At 39.7% G+C, this 24,014-nt stretch overlaps 2 protein-coding genes across 4 annotated transcripts; one reads left to right on the forward strand and one right to left on the reverse strand.

The window, feature by feature from the left end:
- Positions 1-7: 7 nt before the first annotated feature.
- FTSJ1 (FtsJ RNA 2'-O-methyltransferase 1) lies at positions 8-8,708 on the reverse strand. Of its 2 annotated transcripts, none has more exons than XM_070935119.1 (11): positions 8,693-8,708; positions 8,420-8,575; positions 7,105-7,174; positions 6,908-7,010; positions 6,698-6,776; positions 6,520-6,572; positions 6,231-6,284; positions 4,876-4,978; positions 2,802-2,885; positions 1,923-2,026; positions 8-1,527 (listed from the first exon to the last, which is right to left on the reverse strand). In XM_070935119.1, the coding sequence occupies exons 2-11, from the start codon at positions 8,538-8,540 to the stop codon at positions 1,327-1,329; spliced, it is 972 nt and encodes a 323-aa protein (XP_070791220.1). In that variant the 5' UTR covers positions 8,541-8,575; positions 8,693-8,708; the 3' UTR covers positions 8-1,326. The 2 variants fall into 2 exon arrangements, with proteins under 2 accessions (XP_070791220.1, XP_070791221.1); XM_070935120.1 differs by having other exon boundaries at positions 8,420-8,545; positions 8,693-8,701.
- A 154-nt stretch (positions 8,709-8,862) lies between these two features.
- Positions 8,863-22,974, forward strand: GPKOW (G-patch domain and KOW motifs). 2 transcript variants are annotated; one of them, XM_070935121.1, is made up of 11 exons: positions 8,863-9,038; positions 11,512-11,657; positions 13,420-13,559; positions 13,672-13,778; positions 15,216-15,426; positions 16,171-16,303; positions 16,516-16,651; positions 17,928-18,060; positions 19,101-19,170; positions 20,695-20,780; positions 21,786-22,974. In XM_070935121.1, the coding sequence occupies exons 1-11, from the start codon at positions 8,869-8,871 to the stop codon at positions 21,915-21,917; spliced, it is 1,464 nt and encodes a 487-aa protein (XP_070791222.1). In that variant the 5' UTR covers positions 8,863-8,868; the 3' UTR covers positions 21,918-22,974. The 2 variants fall into 2 exon arrangements, 1 of the variants encoding a protein (XP_070791222.1); XR_011599902.1 differs by lacking the exon at positions 19,101-19,170 and having other exon boundaries at positions 21,786-21,869.
- Positions 22,975-24,014: the final 1,040 nt, after the last annotated feature.

Below are 24,014 nucleotides of genomic sequence, written 5' to 3' on the forward strand. Positions count from 1 at the left end.
GCAAGCATTGAAGAAATTATAAAATTTTATTAAAATGTTGCAGTATAAGCACAGAGGAATTTCCTAGGCTTTTTGAGCAATAAAATAGGAAAAGGTGTAAAAGGAATGAAGTTACCATATTTTTCGGAGTATAAGACACTCCGGACTATAAGACGCACCTATTTTTTTTTTGGTGAGGAAAACAAGAAAAAGAAATCTGCCTCTGCCTTCCAGCAATTTTGCCTCGTTGCAGCAAAAAGCCTACTTTACTTTCATTTTCGTTTTCAGCATAGCTTGATTAGCACAAGAAAAAAAAAATCTGCAATTTACCTCCTTGTAGCAAGCAGCAGAGGCCCGCGCAGCAATAGGCAATGGCAATCCCTACAGCCTGAAACAGATGAGAGTCGAGAGGCCGATCCAATGGACAATCAACTTGTGCTAATTAGGCTGTGCTGAAGCTGAAATGGTCTGTTTCTTCTTGCTGCTTGCTGCAAGGAGGTAAATTGCTGGGAGGCAGAGGCCAAAGGGTGGGGGCCAGTGGGTGGGCGGGGCTACATTCGGTGTATAAGACACACCCAAATTTTCACCCCCTTTTAGGGGGGAAAAAGGTGAGTCTTATACTCCGAAAAATACGGTAAATATCTTTTAAACTAACAAGAGCAAGCTCATGTGCAATTTTTCTCCTAGAACTGATATATGAGCATTCAAGTTATCCATTATCTCACTTTAGAACAGAGCTGACAAAGTTCTGAGGCTCTGTTTATACAGCACACTTTAAATGTTAACCCACCAAGGTTTCAATTACCTCAATCGGCCTATTACTGCCTGGAGTGAAACTACACTCCCTTCCTTCACTTTCAGTATCATTGAGATGAAGAGCCCTGCAAAAACACTCCATTTCTGTGGTTGCTTTGATTGCCACTCTCTTGCAGATCTATGGGTAGGAGTGGAGCGAACTGAAAAAGGGACGAAGAAGAAGAAGTAACCATGGTTTCAACCATTACAAGTTCTCCCCTTTGGAAAGGTGGGGGGAGAGAGGCAGGAAGTGAGGAGGAAAGAGACAGCCTCTCAAGCTGCTCTCTAACAGCCAGGTTGACTAATACAACAGCCCTGCACGATAGCCCTGGCCATTCTCTGTTACAGGCAGTCTGCTTCTGAAGTCTGCTGCTGGATATCCAGGTTGTCTATGTGGGGGGTGGAGTTCTTTTGCATTTCAATGTGATTCCCTCAAAGTTCCAACTCTGGAGACAAGCTCATCCTTCCCGCCTTTGCTCCTACAGAAGATAAAATGTAGTCTTTCAACCTGGCACAGGGTCACATTTTTCTTTCCTTAGTCCTGTGATTACGTTAGATTGACAGTTCCTCCAGGGCATCTATGACTTCAGTCTCTAGAGGAACATTTGAAGCCCCTTGTTCTGGCAGCTGAGAGTGGGGGCCTTGTTCCTTGGTAAGGAGGTTGTGTTTCTTTAAGAAGCAGGCTTCTTCGTAGGCAGGCCGGATGGGCGGCTGGGTCGGAGGCATGTAGGTATATTCTTTCTCAGGATCCAGCTGACCCAATGGGAGAAAGAGAAAGGCTCACATTAGCTTATTTAGGAACCTGCCCCTGGTTGGAACACCAGATCCCCAACATTTCTTCTTTTTCAACTTTCTCTCCACCTGCTGTCAGGCTTCCTTGCCAACAGTTCTGGATTCAAAGACTTTGCATCAATTGTAGCCTCCTTGCTGGAGGAAAGGGTTGCAAATACTACTCCGGAGGCTGGCCAAAGAATGGGATCTGCATCTATCCATTCAAACAACAGAGCAAACCTGCTGCTTAGTTGCTGGGTTTGAATTTTTCCCAATTAAAAGCTCAACAAGTCTGGTTCATGTGAAAATTATTTTGGCTGAGCCATCTCTGTTTATTTCCTGATCACCTGCTACAACAGCAGGACACCGAGCCTTACCTGTAGCGGATAAGTCCGATCAGAATCGTAAGCACTCAGATCGCCACAGGCCAGGAAAGGAACAATGACCCGATTGGGACCCTCCAGCTGATTAAAATCCACATCTATAGTGGAGAGATGTCATAAAAGCAAGATGACAATTATTACCTGCAACAAGACCTCCTTCTAAGTATTGTCGTCTCGTAAATATTCTTAGATTTGTTCTACTTGTGCTTCCCTTCCACAATTGAGGAAGTTTCTTGCAACCCAGAATTTTTCTTAGAAAGTTTCATTTTTAGGGCAGAGGTAGTTTTTGTGGCTATTTGTGTTCTGATATTTGTTTAAAAAAAAAAAACAATAAACAAATTTCCCTCCTCCTTCTCAATTCTACCATCTATATACTCCTAAAGTCTCATATTTGTCTGTGTATACCCTTTAACTAGGCAAAATGGTGCATCACTGGGCAACAAATTTTGAACCAAGATGCCTCAAATGGGCTAGTTTACAAAATATGTTCGAAGTCCAGAACCCATGACTCCTATAGAATTAAAACTTGGCAATTTTTTATAAAACATTTAATGACTTAAAAGTGATCATAAAACATTTTTTCAACATTAATATAAAATGTCATGAAACATTTCCTGTTGCCAACTCCTGATGTTTGACTGTGCTATAAGAATTCAACATGGGTTACTTTCAAGGCAGAAAATCTCTGAATATCTCCCTAAAGTTTTAAGAACTTTTAAGAAAGACAACAGCATTGATCACTCCCAGAATCCCATCACTTACAATGTGCCTACAAATAATTTGAACCATTCACCCACTTCTTTCAGCATCCTTCTCCCACATTTCCCAGCATATCATCATCAACAATATCCTCTTTCCTTAAAGGTTTCTTACCATAGCAATGATCCAATAAGGGATTGGACATGTTTGGCACATAACCTTCAGGGGGACTGTAGTTTCGGCAAACAGCAAAGGCTTCTGAAAATGGAAAGGAAATTAAAGCTTTGGATACCTTTTCGTCAGACCCCTGTAGTTCCCTCAATTAAGTCACGGAAGAGGGCAAACAACCTACTACTATCTGCCTCAAATAAGGTTACACTCTGCTCTGGTCACGAACATTTCTGACCACGACCAAATAGGGTTTTTTTGTAGGTGGCAACAGTGACAAACACTGTTGTACAAACAACAGTGACCCACCTGTGGCTGCTGCATTAATTTTGCATTAATTTCGGGTCACAACCAGATCGGGTTGTGACCAAAGTTATGGAATGAATGGTCATGACCAGAGGTTCTACTGTATATATACTATACATTCATAGACCGAACTCTCCCTGGATAGTATAATAGCCAAGAAAAGAGTACAGGGAAAATTGGGCTTTCCTGGAAATGGTTGTCGTGACATTTTTCAGAGCAGAATAGGCTGACTTGAGGATGGGCAAGAAAGGGAACCTTGCTGTTCTTACAATGCATAAGAGACTCACTAATGGGAGCCCATACATTGGCAACCCCCTTATTTCTATGGGTTATCCTCCTAACTCAAATTTTTTGACACTTAGGAATTAGGCGTAAAGCTACAGAAGTCAGATGTGATGGTAACACTAAATGGTAACTCTATAATTATACGTAAAAGTAAATGAAAAATTACACATCTCAGAAATATAATGGAACATTTCACAGGTAAAATTTTGTAGGAGTTTTTTGTATTAAAGCAAACAAGACTTCACCGAAGTCACTGAATTAAATCCAGAAAAACATTTAAATATGTTTATGAGATATAAGTAAAATGTATTTTTTGGGGGGGGGGAAGAGAAGAAAAGAGAGAGAGGAAGATATGGTGAAAAACGATGTATTTGTGATAAAGAATTTTATAAAAGGCATGAATATGGAAAAAGCGATGTATGTGACTCGCTCAACACTCCATTCATAAAATATGTATAATGAAAGAAAAATTTTAATAAAACTTGTTTTTAAAAAAGAAGAATTATATTCTGAATGTTCCATTCAGAACTGAATGCCAATATAATTTGTTTGCATTTAAGATTTCAGTTTATGTATGTTTTATTCTATACCCACAAAATACTATTTTTTATTTTAGAAGAAGAGGAAGAAAAAATGTCCAGTTCATGGGTAATATAAATATGTGATTAGGAGAAATTCATAGATTATTTATAGCATGAAGCTGACATCCTCCTTCTAGAGCTGCTCAGTCTTTCAACTATTTGCCTGGAAAGAGATGGGTGTTTATTTTGAGATGAAAACTTGGATTTTATTAAAAGTTTTCAAAAGAGCAAAAAAAATAATAGAGTTAAAGAAAAAAAAGGACAAAAGTGCAGGAAAGTAAGAAAAGCAAAATAAATGGCCTCTCCCCCTCATGACCTCCCATCCTCTACAATTTTTTTCACCTCCTCTTAGGCCATTTCTTTTTACAAAACACAAGCTCCAATATACCATGTTTTTTTCCATTACAAATACCAATATTTCAAAAAAATCTCACCTCAAGTAGCATTCTATTGAAATAAGCATTCCACATCTCAACCATAATCTATAACCAAATCAACATTTATATTTATGAATCCCAGTATCCCAATATTTAAAAAACCCTGAAATTTAGCATAATAAAGAAAAATAGTTTCTCCTTTAAAAAAAGTTCACCAAACTTTTTTAATTTGATAAGAATTATCAATAAAAAAGATGATTAAATGCAAAGCCAGTTTAAGTGCTATAAAGTTGATACATAAAGTAACTATAGTGAAAAAAACTTTAACCTTATTAAATGTAAAGCAAGTCCAATATATCACATTTTTCCAGTTATGATATCAATGAATACAAAAAGAGCCACTCAAAGTAACAACATATCCATGTTCCATTAAAGTTTTCCAATTCTGTCAGATTTGATGCACGATTCCCCATGAACCAAAAATGGACAATATGCATGCAAGAAGCAGCCGTGTAAGAAACTGCTACTCACCAATGCTAGAGTTGCGACTACTTCGGGGTTTGGCACATGTCACATCAGGGAAAAATATTTTCAACTGGGAATAGAGAAGAGTGACATCTTTCCCCCGGAATATCTGAAATGGTAGAATAAAATGCTATTTGATGTCTGGATTAGCTGCATTGTTACACTGTCACAGAAACTACAAAAAACTGAATGAGAAGCAAGGTGTTCACAGGGGTATAATGAATTTATTTATTTATTTATTAGTCCAATTTATATGCCGCCCTTCTCCGTAGACTCAGGGCGGCTTGCAATGCATTATAGCAATAGCCTGCATACTTCTATGTATATACCTGTTTATTAGGGCTTTCGCCCCCCCCAAGCGGTGTTGTTCTATACAAAGCTGGCTTATTGCCCCCACAATCCAGTTCCTCAATTCACCTACCTGAAAGGATGGAAGGCTGAGTCAACTTTGAGCCTGGTGAGATTTGAACTCGCACTAATTGCAGGCAGCTGCAGCTAAGTGCTAGCACTTAACAGCATTTAGTCCACTGCACCACCAAGGCTCTGTAATCCAGGAACATTAGAGGCACAGAGAGAAATCCAGGGCACCTCCAGAAGAAATCCAACCTCTCAGCTAGGTGCAGTAATTTAGTACTTCTAGCAGTAATCCCAATCTGAAATTCTGTGATTCCAAGATCCCCAACCCATCAATTACAATGGAAATGACAAAATACAGTACTGAAACTTTCAGAGGTCTTCATCCAACAATTGAAATCACACAGTTGCAACTCTTTGGATATTGATGACCAACAGCTCTCAGCAGCTCAAGGCAGCATGGGCAAATAATGATCTGAAATCCAATCAAAGTTATTTTGCTAGCCAAGGTTTGGAAGTACCTGCTATTCCCCAGCTTATTGCTGAAATGCAGGCTTGAATAAATGATACCTAAAAGTGCTTTGCTATATCCAATAGCAAATAGGTAAAATCAGGACCCAGATTATTGGGGGCAATATGCTGACTCTGTAAACTGCTTAGAGAAGGCTGTAAAAGCACTGTGAAGCGGTATATAAGTCTAAGTGTTGTCTGTCTGTCTGTCTATCTACCTACCTACCTAATCAAGAGCCGTGGTGGCACAGTGGTTAGAATGCAGTATTGGAAGCTCTGCCGACTGCCACCAGTTCAATCCTGAACAGCTCAAGGTTGACTCAGCCTTCCGTCCTTCTGAGGTGGGTAAAATGAGGCCCAGGATTGTTGGAGGCAATATGCTGACTCTGTAAACCGTTTAGAGAGGGCTGTAAAGCCCTGTGAAGCAGTATGTAAGTCTAAGTACTATTGCTATTATCTTTGAATTTTCCATGGTGTCGGGAAGAAATGTGGCTTACCTTAGCTACAAATGTCCCCCCTTTCTTTAGGACATGCGTAGTGATGTTCAAGGCCTGGATAAAAGAGGGGGGGGGAAACGTCAGTGGGATAGCTAATTCAGATGAAGTATTTTTAAGTATAGTTCTAGGATCTGCTGGTGTTTCTGTGGCAACAAAACTACCACTATCTCATAGTACTTTGGAAAAGAAGAGGAAGAAATTTAGAAAAAAACAAAACAAAACTCCCACAGCATCTCATGTGGTTTGCTTTGGTCATCAGACATGGGAATAAAAGTAGAATTATACGTACAGCAAGCAACAGCTGGGCTTGAATGTACTCATCTATATCATGGAGTCCAGTCACTGAAAGAACGAAGGAAACATTCATTAAGGCTAGCAAATGCAGCTTCTCCCCTCCCCCTCCACAAGAAAACAGATGTCAGCCTGCCCAAATTGGCAGTCCCTGATAAGACTGGATTGAGACCTACCATCAGGGGCTCCATCACATACAACCAGATCGGCTGGTTGCCCCTCAAAATGATGAATGATTTCCTGAGCTGTTGAAACCTAGAAAGAGAAGAGGAATCATGGGAGGTTGTTTTATTTTTTAAAAAAATAGGGCTCATATTCTGCCCTGGGCTAGGATGGGAGCAGAACATAGGGTTATTTCCTATATGGCTTTATTAGACATCATGTACCTTGGTGATGTCCCCTTGGATTTGAATGACTCCTGGCAATGGAGCCATGGCTTGCAAATCTACAGCCACTATTTTGATATCTGCATTTTTAGGATCTTCTCCTCTGGGGAAAAGGAAAGAGGAGAAAGTAGGATGATGTTGCTCTCTCCCTGAGGGGCATAACCCTCAGCCACACAGAAGGCAAATTGTTTCCTTACTTGAGCTTTCGGCTCAGAACTTGACTCCAGCTCCCAGGTGCTGCACAAAGATCCACAGCCCGGGAGACACCTGGAAAGGGCAAAAGAAGAAATCATTGCATTATTGCAATAGAACTGCCAGGAGGAAAATGACAAAACATAGCTTCTGCTTTGTCTTCTTGACATAAAGTACGCTTTGTAAAAATTTTGGAAATACTTGCAAAAAAATAAAAAATTTACAAAACAATTTGTAAAATTTTATTTTAAAAAATTGTAAAAATTCCAGAAGTCTTATCTCTTGCCTCCCAAATAGTATTATTTTTTCTGCAAACAAGTGGCATTCTGCACATGTTCAGTGGTAATATTTCTTTCTTGGATAGCTTGCTTATTTCAAGGTAATCATCACAATATGAGGTTGGAGGCACAAGCTCATAAATCTTGAAACATAAGGACTGTTTGATAACCTATATATGTATTCTGTCTTCTGTAGCAATCTTAACTCCATGAAATTTAGGATCAACAGCACATGTACCTTATGATTCTTGACGAATATCTTTTCTTTTATGTACACTGAGAGCGTAGGCACCAAGACAAATTCCTCGTGTCTCCAATCACACTTGGCCAATAAAGAATTCTATTCTGTTCTGTTCTGTTCTGTTCTATTCTATTCGCCATTTTTCTTTTAATGGAAAGATACTAAAGTTTATAGAGTTACGGTTAAAAAGGTGGAGATCCAAGTTCAAATCCCTACTTGACCATTCCTGGATGACTATGGGCCAGTTACTATCTCTCAGTCCAGCTTACTTCCAGGACTATTGTGAAGATAATATGGAGAAAATCATGTATGATCCTTATGTTCTTGAAAGACAGACAGAAGAATAGTTAGAAGTATTAAACAAATCTCTTTTATAGCTTCATGGGATAAGCCAGGGATCTAAAATGTGTCTTTTTAGATGTGCTCATATACATATCTTCCAATGCAGCACCTTCAAAGTGCTGGTGGTGGCTGGAATTATGCTGTATATATATATATATTTATTTATTTTATTTATTTATTTTATTAAATTTTTATACTGCCCTTCTCCTGGAGGACTCAGGGCGGTGTACAGCCAGAGATAAAACCCACAACAATATAAAAGTTAAAAGACGAATTAAAAATATTAAATAATTTGGCCGAAAAAAGCTAAAATAAAGACAACCCATTAAAATAGCATTAGGCCAGACCTGCTTGGTGAAACAATAGCGTTTTGATACACCTGGGAAACAGCTACTTTCAATACATGTGTCAATCATATAACTCATGATGTAATCTGCAAGCATATTTCCCCCCCCCCACCTTGAAATAAGTGGTATTCCTCATCCAGCTGCAGAAGTTTGAATGCGCTGCGAGCTCGCCATCCTTCTTCCTTGGCCAGACGGTAGTAAATATCGCGTTTGTCTTTGGAGGAGCGTCCCATCTTGCCTGAGGTGTAGTAGAGGGTGACTGCGGTAGCTGTTAAAATACCTTCGGATTGCGACTGTAATTTACACACAACCGAAAACACTCCCCCCTCCCCCACCCCACCCGCGCGCTCTTGCCGCAAAGTTCCGCGACAGTCGCAACAGTTACCTGGTAAAAGGAGTTATTATATCGCGCTGCATTCTGGGAATTTTTTTTTTTTTTTTACTATAACTCTCGGTTTCCAGCGCTTCACGAGAAGATGACGTCCTACAGGACTTCGTTTCCCAGGGTGCCTCGGAGCCACGTGGTGGGAAGCGGGGCGGGGCCTAGGCATCGAATGGAAGATGGCGGAGGAAAGGGAGAAGGCCGCCGGTGTGCCAGCAGTTCCGGTGTCGTTCACTTTTTCTCGAACCAGCGGACGGAAGCGGTTTCTCCACGTAACCGGGCAGATTGGCGGCGAAGCGAAACAGGAGCCCGATTTCCTCTCCGCTGTTGAAGGGAAAGAATTGCAAAGGTGGGGGTTCGGCAGGGGCATTTGGGGGTTTTTTTGGGGGGGGGGGGTGTCTGTGCGGTTGGGATTAAGCAGACAGATGTGGCGGATCAGATCGAGCTTCTGCGTATGAATTCTCCCCCCCCCCTCCCCTCCCCTCCCTGTACCTAAACCATTGACTTTCCTTGGCTGAAGATCGCAAAAGGGGATCACATGACCCCGGGACACAGCAACGGTCGTAAGAAGGAACCAATTGGCGGGCATCTGAATTTTGATCGCACAATCATGGAGATGCTCCAAAGGTCGTCACTGTGAAAAACGGGCACAAGTCACTTTTTCCAATGGTGTAACTTTTGAATGGTCACTAAATGAACTGTTGTAAGTTTAGGTTAGGTTTAGGTTTATTAAATTTGTATACCGCCCTTCTCCCAAAGGACTCAGGGCGGTGGAACAGCCAAGATTAAAATACATACAATATAAAAATTAAGATGAATTAAAACAGAATTAAATCAAATTGGCTTCCCAAAATTTAAAACCCTTTGCCCATAAAATAACCCATTAAAATTTTAAGCCAGCCCTGGTTGCTGAAATAGGAAGGTCTTCAAAGCTCGACGGAAAGTACGGAGGTCCGGGATCAGTCGTATTCCTGGGGGTAGCTCGTTCCAGAGGGCGGGTGCCCCCACAGAGAAGGCTCTCCCCCTGGGGGTCGTCAGTCGACATTGCTTGGCCGATGGCACCCTGAGGAGACCCTCTCTGTGGGAGCGGATTGGCCGGTGGGAGGTTATCGGTGGCAGAAGGTGGTCTCGTAAATACCTGGGCCCTAAGCCATGGAGCGCTTGTTGAGGACTACCTGTACAGTACTCAATCGTGTGAGCTGTTGTTGGAAGAAGGTAGGCTAGATACGGTGTCAGTACTCTAGTGAAGATCAGTTAGTGCTGCCTAAGTGATCCTGTAAATTTTAATCCTGTAATGTTTTAATCCTATAATGTTTTAATCCTGTAAGCGCGGTCGCAGCCAAAAAAAACCTAATACAAATACAATCCTTGGTTATATAAACAAAGGCAAAGAATCAAAATCACGTGAAGTATTAGTATCGCTTTATAAATCCTTAGTTAAGACCACATCTGGAACATTTCATCCAGTTTTGGTCATCACATTACAAAAAAGATGCTGAGAGTTTGGAAAATGCAGAGAAAAGAAGAACTAGGGTGATTAAAGAGGAGACAAAAATGGTTGCAGGAATTAGGTTGGGCTAGTCTTGAGAAAAGAAGGATTAGGGGTGACATGACAGCAGTATTCCAGTATTTGAGGGGATGCCACAAAGAAGAGGGGGTCAACTTATTTTCCAAAGCACCAGAAGGCAAGAAACAATGGATGGAAACTAATCAAGGAGAGAAGCAACCTGGAATTAAGGAGAAACTTCCTAACAGTGAAGGCAATTAACCAATGGAAGAATTTGCCTTCAGAAGTTATAGGTGCTTCATCACTGGAGGTTTTTAAGAAGAGACTGGACAGCCATCTGTCTGAAATGGTATAGGGTCTCCTTGAGCAGGGGGTTGGACTAGAAGACCTCCAAAATCCCTTCCAGCTCTATTCTGATTGATTGATTGATCAATTGCATCCCGTTATATAGCCTTCCAAGTTCCTGCCAACGGAGCACCCAAAAATCTATTATTCCCTGTTACTCCAGTCTATCCTTTAGTAATGTGCAGGACAGAGAAAGGAGTGAAGGAATCATAATACAAACAAAAGATATATTTTGTCTTTTGTGAAATAAGGATGTTACTGTAAATGCAGTGGTGTTAATTGCTGATCATATCAACAAATCCAGTATAAGTGGTTCTTGTTTCTTTTTTCCTACAAAAAAGTGTGTGTCTACCAGTGAATTTCACACACAAATCAAATACATTTACTTATTTTGGCCATCTTGTGCTCTTTTTCATGCCAAACAGTTAGGGTTATCAATGCTTGATAGTCACCTCTGCAAATTGATCTACTCGTGACATATCGCAATAAGGATTAGTTATGTCTGTAGCCAGGTAAAATCTTTGTGGGCATGAGATTTTAAGTGTAGTGATGGGCAAAAAGGTAACAGGAGCTGTAGAGGTTTCCTCTATCACTGTAATTCTTTCAGTAATTCATTTTTATACATAAAGTAATCATTACAGTACTTTCTTCCTGAGCCTGTTGCCTAAGTCTTCTTGCAGTGTGAAGCAATGAAAAAGAGTGCAATTTGTAACGTTTTTGCTGTATGCTCAAAATGACTACAGTTTAAATACTTAATATGGACATATTAAGTATTACTTGGAAATTTTGGTCTCCATATTGATGTAATTTCTTTAAGACCTGATTTTTCCCCCGCTAGCATACAGTAAGGGCCATAGTTCTGTGAGAGGATAGTGCTTGACTAATTTAGCCTCTTGAAACTTCTCCACAATGTATGTGAATAGAAAAACCCCAATCACAATTTTTATTGACACTCTTTCTTTCCCTGCAGTGTTCGACCAGCTCCTCAGCCAAAAGAGCTTGTCATTCCCTTGATCCGAAAGAATCAGTGGAAGAAGCCTGAGGTCTCTGCAACCCATCAGGAGCAGGATGGGCTAAATGGTGTTGATGCACAAGCAGTCAAAGAACTCATTGAAGGTGAATACATGACAGAATTGCAACTTTGTCCACTAGTAAAAAACAGAATATGAGATTTTTTTTTCCAGTTTATAATTACAGGAACCTGATATGGCAACTTCTAATAGACTAATTTAGGACTGTGGAGGAATCAACAGATTGTTTGTCAGTGATGTTGCTGGAAAATAATTCGGTTAGAACATAGTATCTCAAGGTTTTAGCCTGAACCTCCCTTCCATGAACATATACAACATCCCCATCGACTAGAAACATGAATTAGCATAATTGGGAGGAAGTGGGGAGGGAGGGAGAGAGAATCTGTTTCAGTCGCCTATTGAATGGTGATTCATGAATGCAGGTAATTAATTTCTAGGACAGTCTGTCCCACTCATGCTGACAGAGGAAGTGTGCTGTGGATCCCGTTGGTCAAGGAATTCTGGCTGGCAGGATCCAGGAGAAGAGCGTTCTCTGCCATAGCCCCTGCCCTCTGGAATATCCTGCCCCTGGGGTGAAGTCTCTCCCCACTCTCTTGTCCTTCTGTAAGAGCCTGAATACCTGGCTTTCAGTTGGCCTGGGGACCCAGTCGGGAGGACCATACTGGAAGTGATCGTTAGACTAATAGCACAATCCCACCTAATGCTGCCCTCCCCAGCATTCTTCTCTCTCCCTGCACATCTTTTAATTATATGCAATTATATGTATTTTTATTAATGTTACATTTACATTTTCTTTTATAATTTTTACATTTTTATTGTAAGGCGCTCAGAATAGTCCTGCGACAAGATGGGCAGGTGGCAAATAAATTTAATAAATAATAATATACTTTTTGGGTATAGTGGCGTTTATACACTGTTGACTAGAGATTATTAACGCTCTAATAGTAAGATAAACATTAAGCTTCGGAAGAATTAACTGGCTGGCTCAGGAATTCTGGGAGTTGAAGTCCACAAGTCATAAAAGGGCCATAGTTCCCCATCTAGAGGTATTCTTTGTAAGTACACCATTGAACTATAGTACTGTATACCTTGTGCTTGCATTTCATACTAAATTTCTTTTAGTTGCTGATGATGTATTTAAATTACCGTATTTTTCGGAGTATAAGGCACCTACCTTTTTTGGTGAGGAAAACAAGAAAAAGAAATCTGCCTCTGCCTCCCAGCAATTTTGCCTAGTTGCAGCAAACAGCCTGCTTTACTTTCATTTTCGTTTTCAGCATAGCTTGATTTGCACAAGGAAAAAAAAATCTGCTCCAGCAATTTACCTCCTTGCAGCAAGCAACAGAGGCCCCCACAAAACAGATGAGAGCAAAACAGCTGAGAGTCGGGAGGTTGATCCAATCAACTTGTGCTACTTAGGCTGTGCTGAAGCTGAAAGGAGCTGTTTCTTCTTGCTGCTTGCTGCAAGGGGGTAACTGCTGGGAGGCAGAGGCCAAAGCGTGGGGGCCAGTGGATGGGCAGGGCTACATTTGGTGTATAAGACACACCTAAATTTTCACCCCCTTTTAGGGGGGAAAAAGGTGCGTCTTATACTCCGAAAAATATGGTAATACCAATGCTTCTAAACCACAAACAGAAAATCTGGTTGTTTCAGGAGCTGTGAAGTATGCAACCTGATAAAACCGATAACTTCACTGCTACTTTCCTGATAAATCTATTATAACGAACATCCAGATCACCTTGGATTTGAGTAGCTCTTAATTTTCCCCCATTGGACCTAGGAAACAAATATTTGACTCTTGAGTTTTCTTGACTTAACTCTTATGCCTTGGTTCACTGCTATTTAGAATCCAAGAAATCACAGGAGCAATGGGAAAGTGGAACCAAGGTAGATTCCAACTTTGCAATTCCTCTCCTCATGGTAAACCGTATGCCTGATGGCTTTGAAGATGGGGACAAAGTGGATGTCAGCCTCCGCCCAGAATCAGTAAGAATAAAACTGCATTATTCTGGACAATTCTTAGAATTCCTACTTCAGTTGGTTTAATTCCTCTTCTTTTTCTTTCTTTCTTTCTCTCTATATATTTTAATTTTGGCAGTCAACTGAGTCGGATTATGAAGAGGTACCAGTGGAAGCTTATGGTCTTGCTATGCTGAAGGGCATGGGCTGGAAGGCAGGAGAAGGCATTGGGCGCACATTTAAACAGTAAGGGTTCTTTACATATATGCTCATTATTATTATATTATTAATGTGTAATGTTATTTTTTTAAAGTAATCTAAATGAAATGCTTTAAAAATTCAGTCAAAAACTAATTTAAGAATATTAAGTGTTCCCGAGCTGTTGGAAGCAATATTATCAGATTAATTTAATTAATTCAATTTAATTTAATTAATTCAATTTAATTTAATTAATTCAATTTATATGCCACCACTCTCCGAAGACTCAGGGCGGCTCACAATACAAATTAATTGTAGCAATAATATTAGCCACCACGTACATAAAAGGAAACTTGTCAAAATGAAAAAGAGGAATCCTGAGGGTCAGGTAAAGTATCAGAGGACTGGAGAAGAGCAGATATGTTCCTGTTTTCAGGAAGAGGGAAAGAGTACTTGGATAATTACGGATCAGTCAGTCTGGTTTATGTGTCAGGCAGTTGGTTTGAGAACATGTACAAAAGAATGCATTCTTTGGCAGAAGTCACCATGGATCTGTTAATACAGGTCGTCCTTATTTAATGACTGATTGGGACCATAGCATCACATGAGGATGTTGCCTTATGATGGCCATCCTCCCAGCACTTCCTCTTGCGGTTGTAAAGTAATTCTTCCATAGTTGTTAAGTGCAACATCCTGTAGTCGCCATTTCCTACCTCCTACCAGCTTTCCCATTGACTTTTCTTGTGGGAAGTTGGCAGTGAAGGCCTGCAGAACAGTGTAACAACTGTAACTACTAGAATAGGTTGTAAGTCCCCCTTGTTCAGCACCACCATAACTTCGAACAGTCACTGAATGAATAGTCATTAAGTGAGGACTATCTGTAATGAATCTTGCCATACCGTTCTATTCTTGTTTGATAGAGTGAGCAGCCACTTTATTTAACCACAGGAAAATGGTAGTCATAGTGTACCTTGATTTCATTAAATAATTCCTCAGGATCTTCCATGAGACTATAATAGAAGCAAGGGAAAGCAATGTGTATGCCTTTGGAAAGGAATTAAAACTTTTCATTGTAGAAAAGTTATTTGACAGAATGGGAAAGCTTTGGGCATGGGAACAAAGGAATTGGGTCACGTTCCTGGATGCCTGCATGGATTCTTTCCTTTCTACCTCACATGTAATTGCACAGCAATATAGGTTTTATTGCCATCAATTTCAAACCTTCACAATTACATTATTTCATATAAGTTTTAATTGCTTAAAAGCTGTTAACATTGTAAGAGGAGATGCTCAATTATTATCAACCCCATATTTCCTCTGTAAGAACTTCATTGTAAGGTTTCAGGTCTGTGCTAAGCTTTGAACCAGGTGCTTTCATGTCTTATGCTATTTCTGATAGATAACATGGAGTTTGCATTTTTGCAGGTATAGTGACCTCAGCTTCTTCCCTTTTATCCCATTGTTCTGCTTTGTTGCCTACCTTAGGGATGTGAAGCCAGCAGAAAACCGTCTTCGGCCCAAGGGCTTGGGCCTTGGAGCAGATCGCTCAGCAGCTAAGGACTTGAAACCTTCAGGATCCCAGCGACCCCCAAAGCCAGGCGAGGAACCTTCAAAAAGCAAAGATGAGCCTTTGGGGTTGGTTCCAGGAGGTGCTGTTTTCATTGAAAGTGGGCCTCATAAGGAGTTGTATGGAAAGGTAAACTGACACTTTTCTTCAGCTAGTTGCTTTTTTGAACTGATATGAATGGAAGCCCACCCCCCTTATCCCCAAAGATGATTTGGGAAGTGAACACAAGTTGAGAAATAAATCCCTTTGCTCTTCTTTTGGAATGGGGGGTGTCCAGTTTTCTCTGCAATCTCTCCCCCTTTGTCTTACGTAGACAGCCTCTGCCTGTGTCCTAGTGATGAGTTTTGCTGTGGCAGTACTGGAGAAATATTTTTATTTTCCAAATGTGTATAATGCTAATTTCACGACAATTCATTTGCTTGTGAAATTGCTGTGCACACATAGGCTGTTCCTAATCTTGGCGTTGCAAGCTACCGAGAATTTTTTTTTTTTTAATGAGGAAACTGTGATAAAACAGGGCTTTGAATCAGTTTGCATTGCAGGCATAGCCTTTATCTGTCATATCAGCCATCCACATCTCATAGCATTTCTTTTTATTCATGTTTTATTGTATTTACTTTTCTGTTAAGAGTTCACAGTAGTTCTTAAGGAGCTTACTGTTTTATCCTCCCAACGGTGACCTCGCGAAATAGACTGAATATTGGAAAGAAATTATACAGTACCCCAAATTTGCCCAATGGACCCAGTGGGGTCCACTGGGGATTCGAATCTAAGGCTTCCTAGTCTCAATCTAAGGCTTCCTAGTCTCAATCCTAGAAGGATTATGCCACCATGCTCACTTAATGATTGGGCCCTGACTTGTGTCTTTTGTAGATTGAAGGTGTTGATGGAGATAATGCTCGTGTCATGGTGAAACTGGCAATTGGCAACAAAGTGGTCACTGTGAGTCAACATGGAGTACAGCCTGTTACCCAGAAAGAATACGATAAGCTGGCTAAAGACTTAAGTAAGTTAAAGTAGATTTCCCCTTTGTTCCCACATAGACATCTGCTCTTTGGGGATGCTAAGTATTAATACTAGCTGTCCTCTCACAGCAGCCCTCCTTGTCAATATAAAAACCAAGTCATCTTGATTGCAGAACTTGGGGTAAAAATATGTTGTAAATGTCTGTTCCCCTCATGGGTTATTCTCTCAACTATTTGCTTTTCCCCAGTACAGGTCGCCTCAGCAAGGCTCATAAAGAGAAGGAGGAGGAAGAAAGAAATGGGGCCAAGGACAGCTCTGATAACAGGGCCTCCAAAGGAAAAAACGAGAGCAGGGACAAAAAAAGGAAGCACCCAGCAGATTCAGACAGGTAAATGTGTCCTGCTCTTGCAAGTGCTGAGTGCTATTTTAAAGTCTATTAGCTACGGTATATGGTTGCTGGTGGTTTGATCAAGCATTTGCCCGAGTACAGCTTCCAATGGTAGTGAAGGGAGAAATGAGAAAAGACCTCACTTGGCTTATTATACAATTATTTAGAATATAATGTATATTAGCGCAAGAGTGCCTGTTCTTTGGAGATTACAGTGCTGATTCCAAAACATATGTTTTTAATCATTTTAATCAAATCCCATTTGATGTCTTCTCATCTCACTATTTCTGTTTTCGATTCAGTGTAAGTTGCCATACTTAAGAGATCTTGCGAGTGAGCAAATAGAGAATTATCAAGAAACCAGTTCAATTGGGAAGCCTTAAGGCTAGAGTTTTGGCTTGGTTAACTTGAGAGCATAAAAAGGGAACCAAGAAACAGCTTTTCAACAGGTGGTGCCCTAAGAAGCAAATGAGAGAGTAAATAGACAAAAATCTGCAATTGTGAGCTGTAGTACTTAGGGCATGCTAACCTTCCTATCTCATAGCAAAAAAAGCCAAATGGTCCCACTTCAGCTAATGAGAAGATAGTAGGATTTATCATTTCCTACTAGACTAATGGACACAGGAAGCAGTGATCCCTAAGGAAGATAGTTAAATGGAGAAAAAGTCCAGGGAATGACATGGAAGATAATTTGTATCATTGGAGCTCAAGCCCTATGGATGAAACAGCCACTGAGTATTTATTTTAAGGGAAGGGAAGGTCAGATCAGGTCAGTTCTGGACATCACACTTTAAAAAGGATCCAGAAAAACTGGAACAGTTTCAGAAAAGGATAACATGGATGATTGGGGAGCAGAAACTGTATGAAGCTGTATGAAGAGTGAGAAAGATTTGGGTTTCTTTAGACTTGAAGAAAAAATGACAAGGGAAATAAGGTAGCCCTCTGGAAAGGCATTAAACAGAAGGTGGCCAAGACCTATTTTTTTTCTCTCTCTCTAGACAGGAAATAATGGATGTAAATTATAAGAAGGCAGTTTTTGAGTGAACTTTAGAAAAACATCCTGAAAAGTGCAGGGAGTTTGACAGTAGAACCTTTGGTCCAAATGCGGGCTGGTCTTCCCTTCATAGGATGTACACAAGCAAGGGCCAGGTAGCCATCTTATTGTATACATTCAGCTTGCTTTAATCTGAATTATTGCACCAGGTAGGGATTAGGTGATTGCCTAAGAGACCATTGCCAACTAATAATTCTTCAATAATTTCTCTTATGCCCACAGGGAGAACCATACTGGGAAGCAGAGTAAGTCTGGTGACAGTTCCTCTTCCAGAGCTGCTCACTGGTTGCGCCAAGATCTGCGAGTCCGTTTTATAGACAAGCTCTACAAAGGGGGCAAATATTATAATACCAAGGTACATGCAGAAACCTGTTTTTCATCGTTATTAATACAGTATTACTGCCTGAACCTAGAGTGTACAGATTATACATCTAATTTTATAGCGTTGTAATAATTTTTTACAGTGTGGGTGAAGGAAAGGATAAATTGCTGTGCCAACAAACCAAATGTCCCAATTGGCATCTTCCAGATATGCTGGGTTCCTAGAATTTCCATCCGGCATGGTTGCTTGCTAGGAACTTTGGGTGTTGTGGTCTCATTGCATCTGGAGAACACCAAACTGGTGAAGGCAAATCTAAAACTGGTGGGAGAAGCTAATGAAGGACTACATGACAGTTCTTTGAACTTTGCCATTCAAAACCTTTTTGAGATTATATCATAAAAGCCTTCTTAAAAAATAATATGCTTCTCTTCGTTATTGAGAAGAGGTTAAATTATTATGTGGACAATTGATAGAGCTGGGAGATCAAGTCAGTTCAGCTTAATTCTCATAAGGCAGCAGCAGAAATGGAGGATAGCTTTTCATCTTTGCCAGAATAACAGTATTCAGTTTAGCTCATGGCGTCATTATATCCTGAATAACAATCTCTGCAGAATTTACTTATAGTGGTTTCAGTAGTGCCATGTCCTGCAGTGGTAAAGATCTTTCTCAAGGTTGTACTTTTGCAATATTTTGCTTGGGGAGTTGAATGCAATAGAAATGGGGGAGCTCACCAAAGCTTTTCCCCTCAGAGAAGGAGCCATTTCTGAAAAGCTGTGGGTTTTTTTCCTCTTGGAGCTTAGTTGTATTGAAGTGATGGGTAGAGATAGAGATACCAAGCTTCAATATTGCCCAAAGAAGGAAGGTAGGATTTTATCGAATAACTATTTGATAAAGTAACTAACAATTCTCCCTATGAGAAGCCGAAGGCCTGATTTTGTCAGGGAGAAGCCTGTGTCCTTTCAAGGTATGAGTGTTTGCAGCTGAGGGCAAGTTCCAGGCAAAGACTGCTATAACCCACTGACCCCACTGTTAGGACACAGAAGGTATGAAATCCTGTGGTGTTTTGTCTCCAGATGGTAATTGAAGATGTCCTCAAGCCAGACACTTGTGTTTGCCGAATAGCCGAGGGACAAATTCTGGATGGTGAGTGTATTAGTGCTGCTGCTTAAGTCTGAGACTCAAGACTTTGATATTTTCTGAACAGCATCTTTAGCTTGTTGATTATGAAGAAAGGTGTCCAACTTTGGTGCACAAGTTCTAGTGCTTCTAAGGAGGACATTTGTGATTTGGGAACCCAAGTTTCTGAAGGAAGGTTTGCACTTGTGTCAGCCTGCCTAAATGCTAAGCTTGTCTATTCTTTTCTGAACTTCTTTTTTCTGAGATGATCGATAGTGAGTTTGTCTTTTACTTTTGCTACCCTGTCTATGATCTCAAGTTCTTGTCCTGCTTTTAACAGTTTGTTTTGATATTTTTATAGATAAACATTACTGTTCGATTTTAAAATCTTATAATAAAGAACACTGTATATATCAGCATATGGAGATACAGGTATTCATATTTAAAGAGACCTTCAATGCATAATACTTTTAATGAGATTTTTTTATTTAATAGGACTATCAACTGATAGATTATCTGCAGTATGCCAAATTAAGCAAATTAATTTGTGAAATGTACAGAATTTCAGTATATCTGCTTTTTTGAGATACTGATAGAAATAAGAGCATTTGCAATGTTTTTATTTTTATAATGCTTGCTACTCTTGGTAACAGAATTACTTTACTCTCTAGTTTTTTGGCTCCAGCTGTGGTAATGAATCTGAGCCATTATTTTATAGTCTCCCCTGATTAACAGTTTCTGCTAAAATGCTAAAATAGCCTCCCACCCAAATTTCAGTTGATCTGTCAGATTAGGTACTGCAATACCTAACCCTGAAAACTTTTTTAAAAACATAGTAGGTGAAGGCAGAACATATATCATCAGTTGTGTCCAACTCTTGATGGCTTTATAGGCAACTACTCTTCATGCAACCCTGTCAAGCACATTTCTTTCAATTGTCCATCTTTATATCAGTTCTGATGGCATCAAACCAGAGAGTTCTTTGCTTGCCCTTTCTTCTTGACCCACTAACCATTCCTATCATCATTGACTTCTCCAATGAATTTGCACATATGACATGGCCAAAGTAAATCAGACATAGTCTTGTAATTTTGGCTTCTAGTGATGTTTTTGGTTTTATTTAAAAATAAATAAATGTTTCTGTTTTACCTCGCTGTTGGTTGCTCTGGCTGGCTATGATATAAGTCATAATTTATGCCACCGCAGTTCAAACGCATCCCTACATTCAGTTTTTAGCACAAAAGGCTTTACATTACCACTGAAAATCTGGCTCTAGTTTGGAGCATCTATCGAAAACTGCCCCAAAACTTTCAATCTATCTATGATAATTGGGAAGAAAATGGTGTGAGATGCAAAGTGCTGCTTAAGGGCCATTTAAAGTAGGATAAGAAGATATCCAAGTGATGGTCAGGTTCCTAGTTTCACTTGAAATTAGAGAAACTATGTTTGAGAAATTCTCTTTTACACGATTTTTCGGGTAGATAATGAAAGAGTGATATTTCAGGTAATAGTATTAATGACTTCAGGTTCTTGCTTTGACCTCTTTTACAGGTATCCATGAGTCTATGCTGGAGACTGTAATTCCTCGGAATGATTCCGACTGGGTTATGGTGGTACTAGGGGAGCATGTTGGAAGGGTAAGTCACTAATCCAGTGAAATGGAACCTGGCTAATTTCTCTTAAGGCCCTCAAATTTCATGCTATAGAGACATGAAATGGTTTGTTTGTTTGTTTATATTTATTATTAAACATGTATACCACTAACACAATGGTACATTTCAGGGATGATAACCAATCGTTATTTCAAATGCAGGTGATCCAAGGTGCGGTCTCACTCTTGTGGTCAACATTTTGTATTACCTCTTATATTATCCTATAATATTTATCATGCAGATTTAGGCAGATAGTAGTTATAAAATAGTGAAGCTTAGCATTGCAATGGCTACAGACACTTTATTGTTCACACTATTATAAGAAGCTTCACTTCCTTTCACTAGAGCCCTCAACTTATGACCAGTTTCTTAGCCATCATTCTAATTACAACAAACCTCCCCGAGGGTACTTGTGACCTGGTTTTGATGGCTCCCCACCACCACCAACAGACAAACAACTGCATTTTGGGTGTGTGACAACCAGTCTGCCATTTGTAGCATCCCATAGTCACCTCACCACATTTTATAATGTTTTTGCCAAAAAGTGGCAGTTTCAGCAAAACTAACCCATAGCGAGCTGTTGATTTCCGTTAGGACCACAGCACTTGAATAATAACCTATATAAAAACCTTGTAAATTTGGGTGGATCATATAGGTAATCCACTTTATGACTCTCATGACTTACAATCGCGATGGGCACTCGTAAGTCAAGGACTACCTATATGTATTTTTTGAAACAATTACAAAGTAAACTAAAATGCGGCAAATCGTATGTGAGAACAAAGATTTAATAAGGTTTGGGGCATCTTTTTTTTTTGGCACTGCAATATTACATGAAATCGAGTTATGCTTACTACTTGTAAGGGTTCCCGATCACTGGCATTCCACAATATTTGGAGTTCCACAGCTTGCTCACACCTGGTATTCTCAGGTGCATGCTTTTCTTCAGTAAAAGAAACACTAATCTCATTCATGCTTTTTCACTCTTAGATGGGCCGCATTCTGCGTCGAGATAAGGGACAGAATCGTGCAGTGGTGCAACTACAACAGGATGAAGAAAAGCTTCTGACCCTGGATTACGATGCTATCTGTCACTATGTTGGTGGCTTCGAGGATGATTGAGATCCACAGCTCCTCCAAAAAAGAGACCATCTACAGATCAGAGGAATTTCTCTTCTGAGGCTCAAGATAAAGAGCCCAGTTCATAATGTGGCATCTCAATGGAGTGGTGTTGGAAGTATTAAGCATGACAGACCACACCATGGGCAGCCTTCATATGCACAGCAATCCATGATTCATATTCAGTTATTTGGCTGGGTTTTTTTTTCCTAATGAAGATTTTAGATGTGCTGTTACTTTTGGTTAGTGACATGTACAGATCTCTGAATCAGTGATGCTCCAGAACTGCCAAAGACAAGAGTGATCTAGTAAAGGCACTATGTGGCATAATCAAACAGTTGCTGGTCAACTCTGGATCTAGAGGACTGAAAATTAAGCCACCCTTAGCACAAAGATTTCTGATTTAGAAACTAGTGGTTCATGGACTTCCATTTTAAATTATTATTTTGGATGTGGAGTTTTAATCTCTTAAATTTTTTTCTAAAGAATAGCTACTGCAATTTGTGCCATCTGCTGAAAATTTGGGATGAAAGCTGGTAAAATGTATGTAAGAAATAACTTGCTCTTCAACTAAAATTTTAGGATGGAAACTGGAACCAATGTATTTTCCTGATTTTTTTCAGGATGGTCATTTTTTATTGAACTTATATTCACAAAATCCTGAAGCAATTAGTTGTCAGAAAAGAATTGCTACACTGTAGAAGTTTGCAAAAGTTATTTTATTGGAAGAAACTGACAAGATTACAAGGCATTTCTGAAAGAAGGAATAATACTTACAATATCCTGGAGCATCTATTTTCATCATAGGCCTAAACATAAATAAGCATCAGAAATGAACGTAGATGAACCATCTCTTGGCAGGTGTCCCATTTTGCTAAAACGAATAAGTTTGTGTGTAAATTTCCCTCTCAAAATGTCATGTAAAGTTACTGTCTGTTTTTCCTGCCACCTGTGTAAAAATGAATACAGACCCAACTACTATGTGTAAAATAACTTTCTTAGACTTCGCTGATAGTTTACTCTTTTTGGCTATAATATAAGTAAAGTCTTATTTTGCCTATTCTTTGTATGATTGTTACTAAAACTGTGATCAGTAAACTGCACTGTCTAGGGTGGTCTTTAATTTCCAAAGCAAAAACAATTAATCAAATACCTGACATATTGCAACACTGTTGAACAACCTAGCGCTCTTAGGTTTTACAGTTTTCTACTACCTTATCTCAACACTTATAAAAAAAATTGCAAATAATGAAAGAATAGGATGAAGGCATTGAGGAACAAAAGGATCTCTAATAGAAATAAAAAAATGTTTCTCTCCTTGCCTACCTCTCCAAAGGATTGTATGTTCTTTGCTATTAAATAAGCCTAGGGAATTTATGTTGATTTGGGCCATTTACTAAGGGGACTTTATGTTGATTTGGGATTCTCCTACCTTTAAGAACTGAGCAGTTCAAGACTGTTAAAGATCATAGAATCCAAAGTGCATCTAACCTATGTGTTAAACTAGCTACAACTGCCAGCTGTTCTAGGACTGAAGGATGCAGTTTGGCTTGTTCCCTTGTTCAGAGAACATTTTGCTGGAGATAAATCTGGCCCTTTCCATTATTCTGTGAAGCAAAAGGTGCTTCTCTCTTCTCTCTATCTATACCTTTCTTTTGTATGTTGTGCTTCTGAGGATGAGCGCTGTTAACTGCGTTTTAACTACATTATTTAAGCTCTTCATAAACACATTTTCTCTTTTGTCCCGGCCAATTTTTTTTTTTTAATTTTATTTATATGCCGCCCTTCTCTGGAGACTCAGGGTGGCTTACAATGCATTAAGCAATAGCCTTCATACTTTTGTATATTTTTATAAAGTCAGCTTATTGCCCCCACAAACTGGCTCCTCAATTTACCTACCTTAGAAAGGATGGAAGGCTGAGTCAACCTTGAGCCTGGCAAGATTTGAACTTACTAATTGCAGACAGCTGGAGTTAAATTACAATGCATTAGTCTGCTGAGCTATCCAAGCTCCCGCAACGGGACAGCTGAACGACTCGCTTTGCCAGTCTCAAAAATGGCCGCCTTGAAAACAGATCCGGCCGCTTCCCCTGTAACAAG

The sequence above is a fragment of the Pituophis catenifer genome, unplaced genomic scaffold (genome assembly GCF_029215685.1).
Source record: "Pituophis catenifer annectens isolate HBS135680 unplaced genomic scaffold, rPitCat1.0.hap2 SCAF_2, whole genome shotgun sequence".
In the NCBI taxonomy this organism is placed as follows: Eukaryota; Metazoa; Chordata; class Lepidosauria; order Squamata; family Colubridae; genus Pituophis; species Pituophis catenifer.

Excerpts from the sequence above, each read along its gene's own strand:
- FTSJ1 (XM_070935119.1), bottom strand. The coding sequence starts at position 8,540 with ATGGGACGCTCCTCCAAAGACAAACGCGATATTTACTACCGTCTGGCC. Across the intron at positions 7,011-7,104 it reads GTTCTGAGCCGAAAGCTCAA|AGGAGAAGATCCTAAAAATG; the intron begins GTAAGGAAACAA and ends CCTTTTCCCCAG. Across the intron at positions 2,886-4,875 it reads TAGTCGCAACTCTAGCATTG|AAGCCTTTGCTGTTTGCCGA; the intron begins GTGAGTAGCAGT and ends TTCCATTTTCAG.
- GPKOW (XM_070935121.1), top strand. The coding sequence starts at position 8,869 with ATGGCGGAGGAAAGGGAGAAGGCCGCCGGTGTGCCAGCAGTTCCGGTG. Across the intron at positions 11,658-13,419 it reads AGTCAAAGAACTCATTGAAG|AATCCAAGAAATCACAGGAG; the intron begins GTGAATACATGA and ends ACTGCTATTTAG. Across the intron at positions 15,427-16,170 it reads ATAAGGAGTTGTATGGAAAG|ATTGAAGGTGTTGATGGAGA; the intron begins GTAAACTGACAC and ends TGTCTTTTGTAG.